This window comes from Meleagris gallopavo, chromosome 1 (genome assembly GCF_000146605.3).
Source record: "Meleagris gallopavo isolate NT-WF06-2002-E0010 breed Aviagen turkey brand Nicholas breeding stock chromosome 1, Turkey_5.1, whole genome shotgun sequence".
Lineage (NCBI taxonomy): Eukaryota > Metazoa > Chordata > Aves > Galliformes > Phasianidae > Meleagris > Meleagris gallopavo.
This window is the reverse complement of record NC_015011.2, coordinates 81,042,057-81,056,824: the sequence shown is the minus strand read 5'-3', so window position 1 is coordinate 81,056,824 and position 14,768 is coordinate 81,042,057. Positions and strand designations below refer to the sequence as shown.

Below are 14,768 nucleotides of genomic sequence, written 5' to 3'. Positions count from 1 at the left end.
TTTAAAAAGAGTACTTCAAGATTTTGGACATTTATTTCATTATGTAAGCAAAGCTTTGGCTTGGATTTCCAAAGGAAATTTACATGCAGCTTTTGATAATTGTCTTGGGACTGCTTATTCCACTGAGAACAATTTTAAGTCCCTTCTCTATGAAACTTCTTGGAGACTTTACCAATTTCAGTGCCTGTCTGTGAAGAGAAACTGTGGCATTAAGACATGAACTTTATGTATGACATTAGAAACCTCTGGTTAGCAGAGATGAGGCTCTCATTTCTGTAGCTGATCTCCCACAATATGTTGTCTTTCCTTTACAATATTAGGCTTGAGGCTGTTATTCTGTTTAGATTGTCAGATGTCTCCCAGGGTACCTGTCAAGTTATCAAGTAAGTTAGCTACTGTCTGGCAAATTTTAGTAGTGGGTGTGTTAATCAAGAAGAAATTAAAAAAAAAATAAAAAAATAAGGGGCTATGCAGCATGCAGAAACAATGGCTGTTGTTTCCTGTTTCATCCCAGTACTGTGCTCTGTTCCCTGCAGCTGGTAAAGCTGAGGACGAAGTCTGGCTACCTTCTTTGGTACTGAGAGATCAATTGAGCAATATTTTTCTTTATCTGTCCTGTAGAAGAACTGCAGAGGAGGATTTGTGAGATTGTTTGTGGAAGGAAAACATATTCCATTTTGCAAATTCACAGACCATCCCTTTACATTAGCCTTGTTTTGGATCATAAAGCTCTGCTCTGCTGCTTTGCTCCCAGGTATGCCAGATACAGTGCTGTACTGCTCCCTTCAAGATCCGGTTGCTCCCTGTCCTTCTGGCTACAACACCAACAAGGTACAGTAACTGTAAAGGCTTGAAAGAACCTACCTAAAGTTACCAAAGAAGAGCTGCCAGTCTGTCCTCACATCTGTGTAGATGTGTCTGGAAAGCAATAAGATGATGTTCATGCACTATATAGAAAAAGAACTCTCTGTACTAAGAGAAGTGATATTTGCATACTCATACCTCCAACTAAATAAATATGGATATTTTCTTACTGAAAGTCTCTTTCCTGAACAGTTAAGTGATGATTTGGATAGGACAGAGCTCTCTGGAATCTTGTGCTGTTGTGGTTAGTATGGCAGTAAAGGAAAAAACATGCATTTTGGCTTACGTACTGAACAGGCTTGCAGTGATGCCACTGATGAGCAGTAAACCTGCAACCCTGTCTTTGTAGTTATAGTCTGATACAAACCCACAAAGGGAAAGAACATAGTATTTCTGCAGGAAGAGATGTCAGTAACCCAGGAGCCTTGTGAGCCTTTGCCAGTTCCATCCTAGAGATGTGCCAATTTCCCACGCAGTGCATGTGGTACCTACTGGTTGCTCTGGCACTGGCTGGAGGGGCAATTCCTGGTACCTGCATAGATATGGTCAGTTCTCAATCCTGCTTGGATATGACGACTTATCATGAATGGCAGGATAAGCTTCACCATGTAGTTTTTTGCACTGCATATTCTTTGCTGTTAGGAACCAGCCTGAGTCTTCTCCCTGTGCAGAAAAGGAATTACCTAAATCTATAATTCTTTTCATATATTTTTTTCCAATTCTGCCACTAATTTGGATGATAAGGCCAGCTGTTCCATCTCAGAGACTTCCAGACACCTTGAGAAATTGCTGTGCTGCATGTGTTTGATGGTTTCATGAAAGAGTATCCTGGAAATCCCAACTTGGTCATTTCTCATTTACTCACTGTATCAAGGAGAACTGAATATCTGAGCCATGCTACTTTAGAACTTACCTCTTCAGTGTCTTTCCAGTAACTGGTGTTTCACCAGACTTCTCTCCTTTGTCACTTGAGATCTGTTAACCTTTGCATGGTCTTTCATCCCTATTTTTTTCTTGACAGACAGTATCCCTATGGGGTAGCTCAGGACGCATGGAAATGACAGCTTCCAAGTTCATGGACATACAGCGGGCTATCCAGCCGGACTGGTTCCAGTGCATTGCTGATGGAGACACTATTTCTGGAGAAGTTACTAGAAAAAGGGCCAAGAAGTCTGTGGACAGATCGCTTTCCTTCCTGGATGCATGCCTTCAGCTGCTGGAAAAGGCACCGGTAAGGTCCCAAAGATGTCAGACTGTAGCACTGCAGTTGCTTTTTGGCCTATGCTGCACTCTGGGCCAGTTCCAGGATGCGATTTAGTAGGAGATCTTGTCACACTTATATAGCAGAGGATGTGCAGGTGACAGTCCTGGAGGAGGTAAGATCAGTAGCACTGTAGGATTTCCTTCTGCCTCTCTCTTCTCTTAATGACTTGTCTCCAGCTGCAGAACAACAATTTCTACTAGTTTGAGAGAATTCTATTTTTTATATTATTCTGCTTTTGGACTGTAGTGCATTTCTTTTCACTTTCATTCATGCTATGTACACTGGCAAAGTAGGGTCTTCTCATCAGATTGAGACAAGTCTTTTTTTTTTTCTCTGAAATCTGTTCAATTCCAGGTGAAGGAGGACTTGCCAGAATTTGCCAGTTCTATCATTTATTTTCTACAGATGGTTTAAAACTTCCTTCCCTTTTGATGAAAGGGAACAAATTATCCAGGTGTGCATTACAAAGGAAAGTGTCTGCAGGAACCAATACTGACATTCCCTGAAGGGCAATAGAATGTGAGCTCTGTTGTCTGGCAGCCAAGATGGTTGAACATGCTTTGTGTTCTGCACTGACATGGAGTGCTGAGGGGACACCTACAAAAAGCTGTGTACAAAGATCATCTGTTGTTATTACTTTCTTTGGGGAAGTGGAAAGAATGGTTCTGAAATTCTCAGTGAGTTAGTGTTGAGGCTGGAAACAGAATCTTTTCTCTCCTGATCCCTTTCTACCTCCCAGTTGGACTTCACAGTGTCGTTTGAGGGTTCATCTTACATAGGATGAATCGCTGTGGCTCTTCCAAGTTCCTGTGAATGCATGGTTTAGGTAGCAAGCATCTGTAGTCTGTGCTGTGAGATCTTGCATGTCTTTGGCAGAACTCTCTAACACTTGTAGCTTTCTTCTGGGCCAGGAACTACAAGGAAGTGTAATGTTTGGGACAATTGAAGGTGGAGATGTCTTGGAAGAGAGGCTCAGATCAGCCAGGGAGACTGCCAAGAGACCAGTGGGTGGCTTTCTGTTAGATGGCTTCCAGGGACATGCCATGGCAAAGGAGACCAAATTGAACCTGATTTCTTCTGTGACAGCAGAGCTGCCAGAGGATAAACCAAGGTAAGTTGTATAGGCGACATCCCAAGAAGTTCACTCGTCCTTTTACAAGGCTGCTGTGCAATATCAGTGTGAGAAATAGTCACTGTCTTGCACAGTGCAGTGTGTGTATGCCAGGCCACTGTCAGACTGCAGACTTCAACTGCTGTTTCAGTTTTTAGTTGCAACTGACACCAAGCTGTGCTCATGTTCTAGATATGAGTATTCCCTGCATTTAAAGAGCAGTCAAATTTGAGTTTAGGGCTTCTTTGCTTTCTTGAGGAAAAATTACAGATGGGATATGTCTAGTCTATTGTCTGAACTTGTTTGCATTTGGCCTCTGAGGCCATGGTTTATTGTAGGTTCAGCTAGAACAAAAATTATCAACTCATTCTACAGGGACGTCTTCTAAGAAAAAAGGTCAGGTTTGCAGTTCTATACAGGCTAAGCTGGAAAAGAGTAGAGAAGGGTGCTGACAGAATCAGTAAGTGCTTACATGACCAGCGGGCTCTGACCTAGTACCTAAGGTGCTGAGCCTGTAAATTACCAGAGCTTGTTCTGCCTGGCCAAGAGAAATTGCATTCTCTGGATTGGCACAGTGTGGGAACTGTACTATATATTGTGGTGTTGGTTATGCCCATCTGATTGATCCATGTCAGAGTCTACACAGTACTTCAGCATTCTTGACTTTTCCAATCACTAACAGTAACTAAAGGCTTCCAGAAAAGATGTGCTAATACTTAGTAGTGGTTCAAATGTGGAGGGATTTCTTAGAACTGTGTTGAGTTTGCTAACTTTTGTATGAATTCTGGGTTGTTCCTCTCTTGCTGCTGCTCTTGTATGGGGGCTTCTTTCATCATTTCCTGAAGGGAATGACAAGGACCCCTTAGTTTTTTCCGTAGCTGTGCTGTCCTCTGCTATCCGAGCATTGGTTTGAACAGGTGGTGTTCAAAAGAAAGGAAAATGTGAAAGCGTTGTCTTGTGCTGCAGCTTGTTCATGCTAAGGGGTGCCCAGGGTTTGAATTTCCTTGTTTTCATCTTGTCTGGTTTAACTACTTAAAAAGATCCCCTGAGAGTATTAAGTCCAATCTGCTCAGGTAACCTCACTCTCTACCAGAGCATCTGCCTCATCTGTCAAATAGTTTGCTTGTCTGAGTAAGACAAGTGTTTGTGACCCCTATGTAAGAAGAAAGCAGGTTCTCCTTAGGGCTTTTGTAAGTACCTCGAGTGAGTGTCAGACAGTCCTGCTTTCACCCTTGCCGTTCTGGCTGGAGAAGCTGTTTTGCAGCTGTCTTTCACTCCAGTGTGAAATTCTCCAGAAGCCAAACACTCTCACCCTCACTTGAGAAGGAACTGCTTTTTGTGTTAGTGAAATGATCTTATGAATGTGATCTTTAGGGTCCTTTCAGGAACCTAAGGTTGTAGAAATCTCTTATTCTTTTTTTCTAGTAGAGGTGGAACCCTTGCAAGAACAAATTTTTGTTCTTGTCTGTACAAAGTTAAATTCTAGCAAGGGTTTTGATCACACATGCAGAACTACTGCTTTAGCTATTGAACATTATTTTCTCCCTTTCAAAAGAAGCAGAAGACGCTCCCGCAGTAAATCTTTCCCCATCCATATTCTTTGCTCATCAATTTAATTCAAGTACTTAGAAAAGGGACTAAAAATGGCACCTTGTGACTTCGTTTATCAGCCCATGTGTATTTTTCTAATTATCTGTGTAGATCACTGCCCTACATTAGCTTTTACTGCCGTCAGCCCAGCCATGCACCTGCAGGAGAGCAGGAACCACTCTGTTCTCCTCTGCTTCACCAGCCCTCAAGGAAGCTGCCAGCTAAATTTAGCTAACAGCAGGATTCCTATTACCACTGATGGCAATCCAGCTGAGCTGTTCCTGGCTCATACTGTATCGCAGTGGATGTTACAGCCCAGTTTTTTGACCAAGTCATTTGTTTGGGTGAATCAGAGACATAGAATAAAGAGTATCAGTGAAGGTGAAAAGGTAGGCTTGACTAGGAAGAGCATGGAGAGGAAGGAAGAAAAAAAGCAAGGAACTTCTTTCTGTTTCCAGTTACGTTTCTCCTTAGTGCATTTTGCTCCAGGCAGCTCTTCAGATGCTAGAGAATTGTATACTGCTAGAAACATCTACTGCTGTTTCTGCTGGTCTAGGCCGAGTCCTTTCAGACTGTCTCCTGAGCAGTTACCGAGTAAAGAGGTCAGGGTATCTGGTACCTGGTAGTTATTTAGGGCAGAAATATGACTAAGGAAAATATCTGTTCTAAAACATAGCTGTTGTGAATTTTGCAAATGTATTTTATTCACTTCAAACATGAGCGGAATGAGATTTTTCTTAGTAAATGAGTGATTGTGCTGTCTTCCGAATGGCAAAGGAGGAAAAGCCTCTTGAGTACCAGATTGGTTAGGGGTGTGGAAATAGAATTGTGCAGGGTTTGGAGTGATAGACTGTTGTATGCACTTGACTTGTGTTTAGCAATTCCAGGGTTAACCAATATGTGTTCCACGTCTCTTTTCCTTGAGGTATCTGTTTGCTTCTGCTTGGGATATTCTAAGATTTATCTTCTTATGCATCTCTTACAGAATCATCCACGGTGTGGGCAAACCAGATGAGGTGCTTGAGTGCATTGAAAGGGGAGTGGACATTTTTGAGAGCTTCTTTCCCTTCCAAGTGACGGAGCGAGGCTGTGCCCTGGTGTTTGGCTATGATTACCATTCAGATCCCAAAGCAGCAGGTAGGCTGTGACTGTATCAGCTGGTACTGTGGCAAGCATAATTACGCTTTGGAAGAATCTGTGTTTGAGGGTTCTTTTGTCCTTGATTTAAGTGCAACAGCCACTGGAAGACCTGGATTTCAACTACCCAGTGTTGCTTTTGAAAATGGGCTGTTTTGGTGTGAAACCTATTGAGGGGAATGTGAAATCTCAGCCAAAATTTGAATGTCTGGTTAGGCAAAATATGCTTAATGATTTCTCTAACACTGAATAGTTGTTTCTGTAGACTGAACTGTATATCTGTGCTCTGTTTGACACCATTTACAAACGTTTCTGTTAGTGCTAGCAGTGCAGGCTGGGCAAATTTATGATACTCGATTTCTGCATTTAACTGAATATGTGTTTGTTTTTAATATGTGTTTTGAAGTCCTTTTCCTTTATAGCTGACCAAAGTTAGGGATGCTGTTTATCTGGGTAGCTTTCCTCTCAGTTTGTTTATTCATATAAGAACAGAACCAAGATGTTCATAATGCATTACCTCATTGGGCTGTGAGAGGGGAGCAAGCATAGCAACCATTAAAGCATCTGTTAAACATTCTTCAAGCAATCGTCTTGTTTTGGACTCAGTAAATGTTTTTAATACGGGAAAAAAAATATGTTTTACATTTTTCTTCCTAGGTGGAACTTGGTTTCTTTTCATGCCTGGATAATTCAAAACCAGATAAATAGAACAGAACGTCTTGTTTCCTTCTGTTTGCTGTCATATATATATTTTTTAAACCATTCTCTTTGTTTGTTGTTGTTTACCTCATCTCATCTTATTATTAAACCAAAAGAAATTACGGGTAGGAATAACCTCTTTGTTCTGTTCCTATGCAACACTCACTAGATGTGGATTGTGCAAAAAATAATATTATTGATGTTTCCAGAAACATCTCCTGCTCGACAACAGAAATGACAACCTACAAAATTATGGGGTGTTTTTTATTTTTAAGGTAGACTACTGAATATACACATATGGAATCTACATCTCCTGCGTCAGTGCTATCAGCTTCTTTTATTTCAATTGTTTAAGAAAGAGAAAAAAATCTAAATCTTTTGAGTTGGATGACAGAATGGAAAGTAGAATGATTGAATGCAGATCAGTAGCCTGTTTATTCCGACAAAATCCCAATAAAATCAATTTGTTCAGGTGACTGCATTCTAGTCAGCATGCCGTTCAGACTGGAAATATTTATTAAGAATTCAGTTCAGCAGAGCAGCAAAAAGTTGTGCTGCTATTTCAGCTCTAACTCTTCATTAAGTCTGATAGATGAGTTTTCACTTGTCTCTTGCTGTTTTAATAATCTAAGATTCTATTTTTGTTAACTAACCTATGATAATTAAAGAAAAATGGTTGCTTACCATAGGAAGGGGAAGCTTGTGGCAAGAGTTTTTTCTTTTGGCAAGAGAGTGGCAGAAATACTCTAATGTAGGATATTACAGCCCTCCCTGTGCCCTTGCTGACTCTTGATAAAAGACTGTTGTCTTTTTGTTTCATAGCAGCTTTAAAACAAAATGGGGCCCAGGACCTGGAGAAAAATGGTACTGAAGAAGACCAGGAGGAGGTTGTCAAAGCTGACCCAGAAATGACACCATTTGAGATATTTCTGAAGGAGAAAAGGTATTTGTGTTGGTGAGGAAGGAACCTGCAGCTGTACTGGGAAATACTATGGTTTTTGTCCTCTGTATTTGTCCTCTATATTTTCATGTTGTCAGTAGCTGGATGGGAAACTTCATAAAACGCAAAACCATTGAAGGAAGTAAAGTAGACCTAGACATTGAATTAAGTGTCAGGTAGTCGTTCTAGCTTGATATACAGAGCAGTGCATGGCTGAAAGTGCTATCATTTCTCTGATCTAAAGCCAGAGATTTTCAGATTGCTTATCCAGCAGAAATACTGTGGCCACAGCAATGTTCCAGCTGGAAAACTAGTGTGACAAAAGCTGTGTGAGGATCATTTTGTTCTTCTGCATCTAACTAACTTGAGTCATTTTCAGAAGGTACATAGGTCACTCCAAAAGTAATGCCTCCTATTTATTTCCATGGAAACTACAACAGATACAGAGAGCAGAATAACACTGAGAAGGCTGATTCTCAACTATGAAACACTATTTTTCAACTGTTTTTTTTTGTTGTTGGTGGTGGTTGTTTTGTTTTGTTTTGTTTTTTTACACCTTATTAGTCAACTGTGTTGATTTGTTCCATTCTCTGCCCACTTTGTGAGCATAGTACATCTCCCAGTAGCAGCGAATACTATTCTGTGAATCTTTGCTTCTGGTAGCTTCCTTCTCTGTAGACTGTTTGATAGCTGACAAGGTGAGTCTTGAGCTGCAGCTTTTCTGTGAGGGAAGGTGCAGATAAGCCTTCTTGCTACTGTTAATGGTGATGCAGTCAAAATTATCTTCTGACTTAATTGTGTGGCTTCTTGGCTCCATAGTGACTTCCTGAATGCTCCTAGGAGTCCTTTGTATGGGGCTTAGCTGCAGCACACCTTAAAGAAACTAGATTCACGCCCTCAGGGCTCAGGTCCCTGTAAAGGCCATAGAGTAACTAGATAGTCTTTGTTACCTGAGTGAGTCGTCTTACTTTTGATGTAACCAAATGTGTCTTCCTCCTTAGATACTATGATGATTTTCGTCCTTTGCTGGAAGGATGTACCTGTTACTGTTGTCAGAGGCACACTCGCGCATACCTCCATCATCTCCTTGTGAGCAATGAGCTTCTGGCTGGTGTCCTGCTTATGATGCACAACTTTCAGCACTACTTCAGCTTCTTCAGCGCCATCCGAGATGCCTTAAGAGATGACAAATTGGATCAGCTGAAAAAGCTCATCTTCAGTCAGGCACTGCAAGGCCCAGAAAATGCAAAGATAGACCAGTGAGTTCAGAGAAAATAGAGGTCACAGCTTACGGCCTTACCCGTGGGACTGTTGAAACTTCACTGCTAGCAGAATCACCTGTTAGGTACTATAATGCCTCCCTTCCTGGAGGGACCGTAAAGGGATGTTTTAAGAGCTCACTTCCAGCCAGGGAAGGAAGATTTTACTCAAACATCCCTTGAAGGTAATTGGCTTGGTGCATTCTCAGGTTATAGAATAGCCTGAACAGCTCATAAAACCAATATGGACAGCTTTGGTTTCAGTTATTCGGTGGTGGCTTTCCATGTGGGAGAACTCTGAGTGGAAGCTCGGCAGCTGTTTGGGTCTTTTGCCCCTCTTCCCCCAAAAATGCCAGTGATACGGTTGTCCCTTCATGCAGCTCCTTATGAGATCCTGCCTCAGCCTAGCACACTTGCTCCTTTTGAACACTGTCAGCATCCCTGTCCCCAAGAAGAAGTGGTTGGAGGTGCTGCTGTATTTAGTGGCACAAAGACACCATACCCATACTTCTGTTACTCTGCAGTGCAGAATGTTCTCTGGGCTCTCCACTTCAGCCCTTTTTACTCTGTATTCTTTACATGTGTGGATTAAAATTTCAGTCCTTTACTGGCGTATAGGTGATCATGTACCATTCTTTCCAGCTGTCCTAACACTGGACTTTCAGCAGGCTCCATTAATGCCAGTTTGAGATGGAGCTGTGGAAGGCATGTATCACAAGGAAAGGCATTTAGACAAGATTCTGGTGGTTTCTTATTTTAAGATTTTGCTTTGTTATGTCACATTCCTTTTATTCAGCTCTTTTATGCCTCTGACTTTGTAATTATGGATTTATTCATTTTATATTGCAAAGCAACAATAAATATTTTTTTTTAATTCCACTGATACATCATCTCCATCACACCTTAAGGAAGATGGGAGTTTGAGTGCAACACTCAAGGTGGTATCTCCTGGGAGCATGAACTAGCAGCCTAACAGAGAGCAATGATTCATCTGGGCTTAGGACACTGTCATTGAGCAGGGATCTGCACTCCTTGCTTCAGAAGGAGCCATAATAGGCCTGAAAACATTGAAGACACCTACCCATCCCCTGAAGTTTAGAAAAATATTGCAGTTGCTGATTTTAAAGCAATTAAGTATTGATCTGCAGTTTTATGCTCTTCACTGTTTCACCAAAGTACAGAAATGCATTATGCCTCTTTCAAGATCAAAGCAGGAAATGACAGTAATGTTGGGATGTTGCAGTGTTTGTTTTTGCAGTGCCAGTTTGCACAATGCTGCATGTGTCACTGGGAAACTTTATAGGAGAGAACAGCGGCTATTAAAATTTCCTCATTTCACTCACATCCCTGGGCACACACTCAAAATAAGTAAGATACACGAGTGCCCAGTATTCAGGCACCACAGTGCCTGTATGGAGATGATCTGTCAGGAATGCTCTGCAACACCCTGGATGACAAGGAATGTTAGCTATGTTGTTCTTGTCACGTTACCTACAATTGTTCTTGAGTTGGCTGCTCCATCACTAAGTTTAGAAGTGTCCTTTTGTGCCCTTTGGGAGTGAGCTCTGATTAGTCTCCTCATCCTGTCCCACCTCTGTGACTTTGGTTATACTCATTTCCTTCGTCCACCACCCTGAGTGTGCTGACAAGCTGCATGCTGGGATCTTTGTGACCAATCCAAGTGCCAATAACATGGCCATCTTATAACACTTCTGCTCTTTCTCCTCACCTTCCAGTCATTCCCTGTTGTTCTGCTCCTGTTAGTTCTCCAGTGACACTCATAGATTTTTTTCATAATGATTCTCAGCTTAGTTTTTGTGTGCGTGCATGTGTGGACTAGAGCTGCAAAGAGTAAACAATTTCATATTGGGCCAAAACTGCATTTGGTCACCTACATCTGCTCCTTATCTAATGCAGTAATGAACAGCACTAACTCTGCAACAACCCTGATTTGCTATATTTACATGCTGTCATTGTCAGCACTTCTTCTAATTCAAATTGTAAAAATTAAGCAACTTTTCTATTGCCAAATTAGGAAGTTTTATATTTTATTTTCAAGCAGATATGTAATTTATTTCAAAAACAGAATTCTTGCCTAAACACACAGTTTTCTTCCCCACCTTCCACAGAGAAGCAAAAATTGAAATGAATAGAGTAGAAAATTCCCTGTTCTTCATTAACTTCACATAGCACAGAAAACTGCAACAACATCCTTGACTGCCTTCCATTCCCAGATGGCAGAATACAAAACGAATACAGAAGAGCAGAGCAGAGTACAGAAGAGGTGGTGTGTTACAAAAACATTAAACTAGCAACTTCTACTATAACTTTCCCCTCGATGAAGAAAAACCTGTGCTCTTCTATTTCTGATGAGAATAATCAGCAGGCCCATATGCTAAGTGTTAAGTTCTGTGCCTCTCTGACCACTTCATCAGTATTCTGCTCAGTAACTTACTCATTTCAGAGCTATTTTAATATTGCAGACTCTTTAGTTTCAAAGGTATGCCTTAAAATATATTAAGGAAAAAAAAAAAATCAAATTTGGTCTACCAAAAAAGGTTTTCTCCTTTCCTCCAGGTATGACATTCCTTCTCCTGGACATTCAACCCACTCCATCCTGTAAATTGCTATGACACTGATCATGACAGGCTGTACCAGTTTCTAGGCCTGCTGTTCCATGGCTCTGCAGGACTGCAGGAGCTGCTGCAGCCTGAAACTGTTCCAGCAGGGTGTTCCATTTATTTCTAAACCTCTGAGGCCCAGATGGCTTTCAGATCATGGAACTTTTATACATAGAAAAATTGGTTCCAGACTTGTTTCAGCAGTGCTTTTAAGCATTGTGTTTAAGCTATTTTTTGTGGGTTTTGTGTTATGTTTTTTTAGTTCCTGAATTCTGATTTTCGATTCATAACCTGAGTTGGCAGGCAAAGGGCCTGCTCTAATAAAATGTTTAAGCCTTTATCTCAGTAATTTCAAAGAAGCTTCCTCTGTGATAGAGAGGACATACACAAAATACATGACAGTGCAGGCCTGTTCCATAGTCTTATTTACAGTACTCTGTCATGATCTACATAATCCACTACATACTTTATCTCTGTTCTGCTAATGCACTTCTGGCATGAGCTCCTTCTCACAACTACAAATGTTCAAGCACATTGCCATCCTTATGCACGTGCTGTTGGCATGACAGGAATTTCCAAACAAAAAGAGAATGAAATTAAATCCTCTTGAGAAGCTGAACTGGCCAAATCAGTACTGGCACAAAAGTGGTTAACTTCTTCCTGCAGCAAAATGCTGCTTCTCCTCAAATGGTGTTAGTGTGAATGGCTTCTGTCAGAAGCCTGTAGGCCTTGTCCTCCCCTGGGGGCATACTGAATAGGAAGGGCAATGCCTTCCCCGCATCACAGTGAGGTGACTATGAACTTCCTGGCTATTTCTACATCTGTCATTCCTACTATGTAATTAAACTGGGAAGGTGAATGTGCAACACAGTGCAATGCCCTGTTGTGCTTCTGACACACCTTCTCATAGAATCCTTAGAGGTGGAAGGGTCTTCTCAATGTTATCTAGTCCAGCTCCCCTGCAATGAACAGGGACATGCACAGCTAGATCAGGTTGCCCAGGACCTGATTCAGGTTCACCTCAAAAGTCTCCAGGGACAGGGTATCAACCACATCTGTGGGCAACCTGTTCCAGTGCCTCACCACCCTCACTGAAAAAGACCTTTTTCTTATATTTAAGCTAAATCTACCCTCTTTCTGCTTGAAACCATTTCTCCTTGTTCTGTCACCACAGACCCTGCTAAAGAGTCTGTCCTCTTCTTTCCTGTAGCTCCTCTTTAGATACTGGAAGGCCATTATCAGGTCACTTCAGAGCCTTCTCTTCTCCAGGCTGAACAGCCCTAGCTCTCTCAGCCTGTCCTCGTAGGGGAGGTGTTCCATCCCTTGGATCATTTTTGTGGTCCCCCTCTGGACATGCTCCCGGTCTATGTCTCTCCTGTACTGAGGACTCCACATCTGGACACAGCTCACCAGGTGAGGCCTCAGCAGCACAGAGCTGAGGGACAGGATCACCTCCCTTTTCCAGCTGGCCATGCTTCTTTTGATGCAGCCCAGAATATGGTTGGCTTCCTGGGCTGCAAGGACACATTGCTGGCTCATGTCCAGCTGCCACCCATCAGTACCTCCTAGCTCTTTTTCAGCAGGGATGTACTCAATCCATTCATCCCCTAGCTTGTGTTGGTAGTGGGGATTGCCTTGACCCAGGCAAAGACCATGCATTTGGATTTGTTAAACCTCATGAGGTTCACCTGGATGCACTGCTCAAGCCTGTCTAAGTCCTACAGGGTGGCACCCCATCTCCCTGGTGCATCAACTGCACCCCACAGTTTGGTGTCATCAGCAAACTTGCTGAGCGTGCACTCGACCCCACTGTCAATGTAATTGATGAAGAATACTAAAGAGCATCAGCCCCAGCACTCACCCCTGCGGGACACCACTCATTACTGGTCTCTATCTCAGCCATCTCAGCCACCACACTCTAAACTCGATCCTGCAGTCAGTTATTCATCCATTGAACAGTTCAACCATCAAATCCACGTCTTTCAAATTTGGAGAGAAGGATGTTGTGGGGTACTATATCAAAAGCCTTACTGAAGTCCAGATAGATTACATCAGTTGCTCTTCCCTTGTCCGCTGATGCAGTGACTCCATCATAAAAAGTTACTAGGATCATGGAATCACTCAGGTTGGAAAAAGACAAAGACCATCAAGTCCAACCACAACCTAACCATACTACCCTAACTCTAATAACCCACCATCATGTCCCTGAGCACCACACCCAAACGGTTTTTAAACACATCCAGGGATGATGATTCAACCACCTCCCTGAGGAGCCTATTCCAGTGCTTAACAACCCTTTCTGTAAAGAAGTTTTTTTCTGATATCCAACTTAAACTTACCCTGGCACAAGTTGAGGCCATTTCCCCTCATCCTGTCACCTGTCCCCAGTGAGAAGAGACCAACCCTGCTCTTGCTCTAAGTACCTTTCAGGTATTGGAAGAGAACAGTAAGGTCTCCCCTCAGCCTCCTTCTCCCCAGACTAAACAAACAGCCCCAGTTCTTTCAGTTGCTCCTCATAGGGCATATTCTCCAAGCCCTTCACAAGCCTTGTTGCCCTTCTTTGGACCTGCTCCAGCACCTCAGTGTCCCCTCTGTACTGAGGTGCCCCAAACTGAACACACTACTCAACATGGGGCCTCACTAGGTCTGAGTACAGGAGCAGGATGGCTTCCCTAGTCCTGCTGACCACACAATTCCTGATACAAGCCAGGATGCCACTGGCCGCCTTGGCCACCTGGGCACACTGCTAGCTCATATTCAGCCAACTGTCCATCAGTACACCAAGGTATCTTTCTGTCAGGCAGCTTTCCAGACACTCCTCCCCAGGCCTGTAGGGTTGCTGTGACCAAAATGCAGGACCTGACACTTGGTCCTATTGGAACACACAGTTTTCCTTTGCCCATCGATACAGCCTATCCATGTCCCTCTGTAGTGCCTCTGGCAGATCAATGCTCCTTCCCAACTTGGTGTTGTCTGCAAACTTAGTGAGGCTATACTCAATCCCCTCATCAAGATCATTAATGAAGATGTTAAATAGGAGTGCCCCCTGTACTGAGCCCTGGGGGACACCACTTGTGACTGGCCACAAACTGGATTTAACTTCATTGACCACAACTCTTTGGGCCTGTCCATCCAGCCAGCGTTTCACCCAGCAGAGCATATGTCCATCCAAACCATGGGCAGCCAGCTTCTCCATGAGGATGCTGTGGGGGACAGCATCAAGGCTTTACTGAAGTCTAGGTAGACCACATCAACAGCCGTACCTTCATCCATTAGGCAGATC

General features: G+C 42.7%; 1 protein-coding gene across 2 annotated transcripts in view; it reads left to right on the top strand.

Moving 5' to 3' along the window:
- Positions 1 to 9,747, top strand: part of QTRT2 (queuine tRNA-ribosyltransferase accessory subunit 2) — an 11,979-nt gene extending 2,232 nt beyond the window's left edge. Inside the window, exons 3-8 of one of the 2 annotated variants that reach the window (XM_010719394.3) lie at positions 755 to 831; positions 1,886 to 2,095; positions 3,040 to 3,239; positions 5,815 to 5,966; positions 7,491 to 7,608; positions 8,607 to 9,747. In XM_010719394.3, coding sequence (XP_010717696.1) covers positions 755 to 831; positions 1,886 to 2,095; positions 3,040 to 3,239; positions 5,815 to 5,966; positions 7,491 to 7,608; positions 8,607 to 8,868 — 1,019 coding nt within the window. In that variant the 3' untranslated portion in view covers positions 8,869 to 9,747. Of the gene's footprint in view, positions 1 to 754; positions 832 to 1,885; positions 2,096 to 3,039; positions 3,240 to 5,814; positions 5,967 to 7,487; positions 7,609 to 8,606 lie in introns of both variants that reach the window. The other variant, XM_010719390.3, reaches the window with a different exon arrangement.
- The last annotated feature ends 5,021 nt before the right edge of the window (positions 9,748 to 14,768 follow it).